Source organism: Myxocyprinus asiaticus, chromosome 13 (assembly GCF_019703515.2).
Source record: "Myxocyprinus asiaticus isolate MX2 ecotype Aquarium Trade chromosome 13, UBuf_Myxa_2, whole genome shotgun sequence".
Lineage (NCBI taxonomy): Eukaryota > Metazoa > Chordata > Actinopteri > Cypriniformes > Catostomidae > Myxocyprinus > Myxocyprinus asiaticus.
In genome coordinates this window covers 46,007,211-46,013,210 of record NC_059356.1, presented here as the reverse complement: position 1 = coordinate 46,013,210, position 6,000 = coordinate 46,007,211, and the positions used below count along the sequence as shown (strand labels likewise).

The following is a 6,000-nucleotide window of genomic DNA, read 5'->3' as shown; positions in this document are numbered from 1 at the left end:
CTGCAGTACGTCTGTAAGATGTTCCCTTTCGAATGTCAATAACACATTCAGCAGATGTCTTTGAGATGTTTATGATTTAGAATGTTTGTAAATCTGATCTTTTTAAGATGTTTAGCAGATGTTGATTAGATTGTGATGCTTTCCAGATGAAACACTCTTAAACAGAAATCTCGGAGATGTACGTGTGCTATCTGGGTAATGAACCATTTATGAATTTACCCTTGTAAAGAAAAGCCATTTAAAGCGTTTACAAGTCCTTACATGTTGTCGACTTGTCCTTACATGTTGGCATAGTCGATGAAAGAACGTGCTAATAAACGTGCTCACTTTCAACTGCCATTGTATTAAAAAAAGTTACGTGTTAATAAACGCATATTACACATTTTAAGTGTGGTATTTGAATTTATGTATCAGTTTTAGTCAATTAAAATGAAATGTCTTGTTATGTCACCACAGTGTTCACTTGTTATACTCTAAACCATGCTTTCTCAGTTGTCAAAATCAGCACCAGCTGAAGTGCCAAAGCTCTCTTGTACAAACGGGCTGGTTAAGATGGACGCCCACCCTTCATTAGACGTCACAGCCGTGATAGCTCTGCTAAAAGTGACAGTCAGCTGCTTGGGTGCATAGAGTGCCATGTCGCCCCGCTCTGACACGTATAGCACCAGACTCTTCCGTGCAGACACGATCACCCAGCAGCCCTCTCTATAAGACCACCCTCTTGCTGGTGCCCTCTGACCTTCTCTGCCTGGTATATATAGCCACTGAAGCTACCAGAGGTCTCCTGGCAGTCAACATGAAGGTCTTAGTCTCGCTCTGTGTCTTTGTGCCCCTGCTGGTACTGGCCACTGCAGGTAAGAGCATTTCATTTGTTCTTAATTGTTCAAAAAGAAGAACTCAAGATAAGGTTTACTTTGTTTGAAGTGATAAGTGAAGGACACTTTGTAAGATCTTCAGCATAATCGGTCTTCTAGATTGTGAGCTAAATGCATCAATTTGTTTTTGTTTTGTTTTTTTAAAAATAGCTCAGTGTGGACTGGAGAAACTTTGATTTGAGGGCAAATGGAATCAGTGATCACATGCTTTTTGTCTCCTGAAAATAGAACAAGAAGATGGATACAAGCTGTTGGTACAGCATTGCTTGTTGTTCAATATATAGGCTATTCTTGTCATTTTGACATGGTTTGTAGGAACTGTGGACCATATGAATGAGTTAGGCATGGCAGTGTAAGCAGGGGGCGTGAAATAGTCCTTAAAACTGTGACGGTCACCAGCAGGAGATGGCCGTGTCACCATCTGCTGTCGTCCTCCACTCGTCTAAGCTATTTAAACCCACAGTGTTCAGTTATAACTCTGGTCCCTGCATAAGATATTCTAAGGACTCAGCATGCCCACAGTAACAAAAAGTCACTTCTAAATGAATAACGAATCCTCTATATTTTTAATTTGTTTTATGTATTCCATAATAAGCTATAAGAAGCCCTGAGTAGCTGACTGCTTTACAGTAGGGGAAATGGAAAGGGGTTTATTTTCATACAGTCAAAGTTTTATCCCATGCATTGTGTGTCAGCTGTTGCGAGGCATTAAACCAGCTGATGGAAAGACCTAGAGATTGGGGATGAAAAACTCACTGGCCGACTGTTAATGATATAGTTACTTTCAAGTTTTTCTTGAGTAGCGAAATGTCCATTAACGTCAAAAAAGGTATTTTGTGATTCATTTTTGCATTTTTACAGGTTGACAGTCATTGCTGAAAACAAATGGCTTGAACCAGCCTAAACTGGTTTGCTGGTCTTGACTGGTCTCCCAGCCTGGGTTTTGGGTACTCGTCAGGATTGGAAACCAGATTGCTCACCAGCTAAACCAGCTTGCCAAGGCTGGGAGACTAGTTAGACTTGCTTGCTAAGACTACAAATCTGTTTAGGCTGATTTAAGCCATTTTTGCAGGGCATAAAAACAGCATAAACTAGTACAAACTGGTTTGCTTGTCTTAACTGATCACCCATCTTCGGTTTTGGGACCTTGTCAGACTTTGAGACCATATTGCCAACCAGCTTGTCCAGGCTGGGTGACCAGTCAGATAAGCTGAAACCTCCTAAAACTATAAAAACAGTTCAGGCTAGTTTAAACTAGGTTTTTGTTTCAGCAGGGTATAAAAAACATCTTAAACCAGCATTTACTAGTTTGCTGGTCTTAACTGGTCTCCCCACCTGCGTTTTGGGAACTTATAAGGCTTGTAGACTAGATTGTCAACCAGCGGAAGCATCTTGCCCAGGCTGGGAGACCAGTTAGACCAGCTTAAACCTACTAACACTAGAAAAGCAGTTTAGGCTGGTTTAAGCTGTTTTTTTTTAAAAGGATATCAAAAAAGCTAAAACTATTTTAAACTAGTTTGCTGGTCTCAACTGGTTTCCCATCCTGGGTTTTGGCAACTTTTCGGGCTTGGAGACCAGATTGGCGACTGGCTAAACCAGCTAAACACCAGCTTTTGTCCAGGCTGGGAGACTAGTTAGACCAGTTTTTTATGGTTCAAGCTGTTTTTTTTTCAGCAGGATATATATATTTTTTTGATCTGTTGTTTTCATTTCTGCTGTTTTGTTGTTCATATTAGTTACTCTTATTCATATTTTGCTTTTCTAATTTGAGACTTGATTAATTTTCAAAAGATTCCCAGGCTTTAAAGTTCTAGACCTGTGGCTCTCAGCCCTGTTCCTGGAGCGCACCCCCCCCCCCCACCAACACTACACATTTTGGATATCTCCCTAATCAAACACACCTGATTCAACTCATCAGCTCGTTAGTGGAGACTCTAAATCCTGAATTGGGTGTGTCAGAAAATGGAGATATGCAAAATGTGCAGTGTTGGGGGGGCTCCAGGAACAGGGTTGAGAACCACTGGTGTAGACCTTCCAACTTCAGCTATCAGACTTTAGCTTCGGGTGAGATTTCCGAGGGTTCTATAGCAGTTGCGTTACCCTTGCTCTGTCCTTGGACTCCTCTCGGCCCAATGTGGGACTTCATTGCCCAGGCTCCTGTCAGATGTCTGAGATTGGAAGTTGTCCTGTAACCGGACACTGTCTACTATAGATCCCCCATCCTACTCTTCCTCTCTCCCTACCCCTCCCCTCCGTGCTACTCTCTGGGTCCAGTGCACAGCTGCTGTCAACCTGACACAATCGCAATTTATTTATTCCCAGCGACTGGCCATAAAAGGACATGCATTATCTCAGCAGGCGGGGCAGTGGCTATCTATGCCAGGCCAGCTCCATTAGTAATTGTGTATATGCCACAAGATAGCACTGTCTCACCTTGCGCTCAACAACACTGTTGTGATTTGAGCTTTGTGCTCGGCAGCACTCATCTGCCAATTGCCTCAAATGGGCAACAATGTCGCTGTTTAGATAATCATCATACAACTGTCAAATAATAGTTAAACTAATGTTGACTGTGGCTAAATATTGCCTCCATACTCGTATTGCAACAGTTCCAATGTGAAATGGCCACTGAGAGCAATTTTCCCTCAGACTGATATGGTTTTTAAGGTTAAGCCTCTATCAAGATTTAAATCAACAGAACCCTACAGTATGTCCCTACCCTAAACTTTAAAACTAAACCTAACCAACAGAGTCATAAAAAGCAAATGTGACATCAAAAACGCAACTACTGAAGCAACCACATAATTCTGTGGTGCTTTTACAATACCATCTGCTCATGTCTCGACTTGCGAATGTTAAAATGTATTGCCTTTTAGGTTATGTACTATAGTAAAAGTGTTTTGATGTTGTATGATAGCATTGTGTGAGGAAATGTATTAATGATCTGATAATAGGCCTGTCGCGATTACTAAATAACCATCTGATTGCGGTTATTTGATCTGTGTTTATTTGAGACAACCATGATTATTGGGCATTCAAATTCCAATCACATTTTAAAGCCTAAATAAGGGAATTTTAAGTGGCGTGTGTGTCATTCAGTTGAACTCCGAGTCCGAGTGTCACTGAGCTGCTCTGCGGAGGTCAAACAGTTCCTGTCCTGAAGAGCACGTAAAGTGCTCTGATGCACGTGCTGTCAGAAAAAAATAAACATAAAATATAAATGAACAAGTATAAACTTTGATAGTGAATAGAGAGTGCTCTCGTTTCACTTTAAACGATTGTGTAATGGCAAATGTTCCTGGTTCATACACGCTGTGTTAATGACACGCGGTGACAAAGAGGAGGAGACACAAGCTTACTCTATTTCTGTGGAGTGATAAAATTATGAAATGAAATCTCAAAGGTTTTGTTTCATGAGAAATAAGGGCTCGTGGGTTAATCAGAGCATTAAAATAATGTGAAAGTGAAGAAATTAGGAAAGAAATATTTTACTAAAATAAACTGCCGCGGTACGCGCAATGAGTCACGTTAAAATAATTTGGCAAAAATGAAGGTATAGTAATATGTTTCTACGAGACCAATAAGTGCCTTAAGTTTATCTTAGTTGTCTTTTTGCTAATTGGTCATTAATAATAAATCAAATAATGAGATGAGTAAATATCACAATCTTTGGCTTTATCAAAATTACACCGGTGCAAATCCAAAGAGTTTCCTTTAGCATCTTTATTTGTAAGATGTCTGGGAACATTGAGACTTTAGGAGTTTTGTGCAATACCCAAGTCTTGTCTTTAAAACATGAGAGCATTAAAACAGTCTTTTTGTCACTACATACCTCTGGTGGAAAATCTATCTGTTGCACCTGAAGCTGCTATGTACCTCATACAACCCAGTAAGTCATAGTTACTACAGCATTACCAGACAAATCCCCCTTGGCTTTCATCTGTAATTACTTGAAAACAAGGAAAAAATGGTTCACTATGTATATTTTTTTTCATGCATATGATAAAAAGGGAAGTACATTTCACCATAGTCCAAGGGTTTATACCTTTTGCTGTCTTCTACAACACAAACCCACTAACAAACATCATGGATTTGCCGAAGGGTCTCTCAAATGTTGACTGAGTTGGGAAGTGGATTCAGTTGACGAAACATGGTCTCGGTCCAGTTGCTTTGTAGTATGTCAAAGGTTTTAAGACCTTACGACCTGGCGTGGCCATCTGTTTGGCTTTCAGAGGATCTCACCTCCCTCCTGTTTAGCTACATCAAAGCATCTTTAGGTTGACAAGTTTTCTTTCCTTGCAAGGATAAAGGGGACTGTTCTTCATTAACATTTGTTAATAAACACATCACAGGGTGAGTAAATTATGACCAATTCAAATTTTGGGGTGAACTATTTCTTTAAAAGTCAAAACATCGGTATCATTGGCTTGATCACAACTGCTCTATCAAGTAGCTCGTAAGTGTGGAGAAAGTCATTTGCATTGACTATGCATTTGATACGGGTACTCACTGAGAGTAAGGGCTCTCCCCACCTTTCAGTAATGCAGTACAGAAAGCATGTGGTGCCCCTGCTCCATTGGGACTCCCCTCGGACAGGAATTGTGGGACAGGCCGCCAAATACTGATTCCATAAAAAGAGAGAAGCTTCAACACTAAGGTCATGCAATGTGGCTTTATAGAAACGAGTCATGCCTCCAATCCACCTACCCCTCTGTCCCTTGTGATGGTCTTCAGTGTCCTAACTCTGATACCCATGATTCCTCTGTGGAATTACCACCCGGTTACGATCCCTGTTCTCAAATTCAAAAATGTGTCACACCAGGCACTGACATTTTGTGTTGTGCTATTAAAAGCTTTGAAGTAAGGAGCTAAAAACAGCACAGAAGAACTTCTGGAATCCTATTCTACTTCAAAAGTATGTTCCCTTTTTAAGATAGATGTTTGATCTTGGGTTTTGAGACATGCTAGTTGTTCATTGTTATTCTTGAATCTGCTTGCATTGATTGCATATATGTGAAAAGCTGAAGGTATCGACTGGGGAGCCCTGATTTATGAATACGTTAATATTGCATTTATGAATACCTTAATGTGCACCATGTGTGATTATTCATTTTGAAACTATTGA

At 40.4% G+C, this 6,000-nt stretch overlaps 1 protein-coding gene across 2 annotated transcripts in view; it reads left to right on the top strand.

Moving 5' to 3' along the window:
* Positions 1 to 765: 765 nt before the first annotated feature.
* Positions 766 to 6,000, top strand: part of srl (sarcalumenin) — a 28,829-nt gene continuing 23,594 nt past the window's right edge. For both annotated transcript variants that reach the window (XM_051714192.1, XM_051714191.1), the window contains exon 1: positions 766 to 854. In XM_051714192.1, the coding sequence (XP_051570152.1) occupies positions 797 to 854 (58 nt within the window). In that variant the 5' untranslated portion in view covers positions 766 to 796. The remainder of the gene's footprint in view (positions 855 to 6,000) is intronic.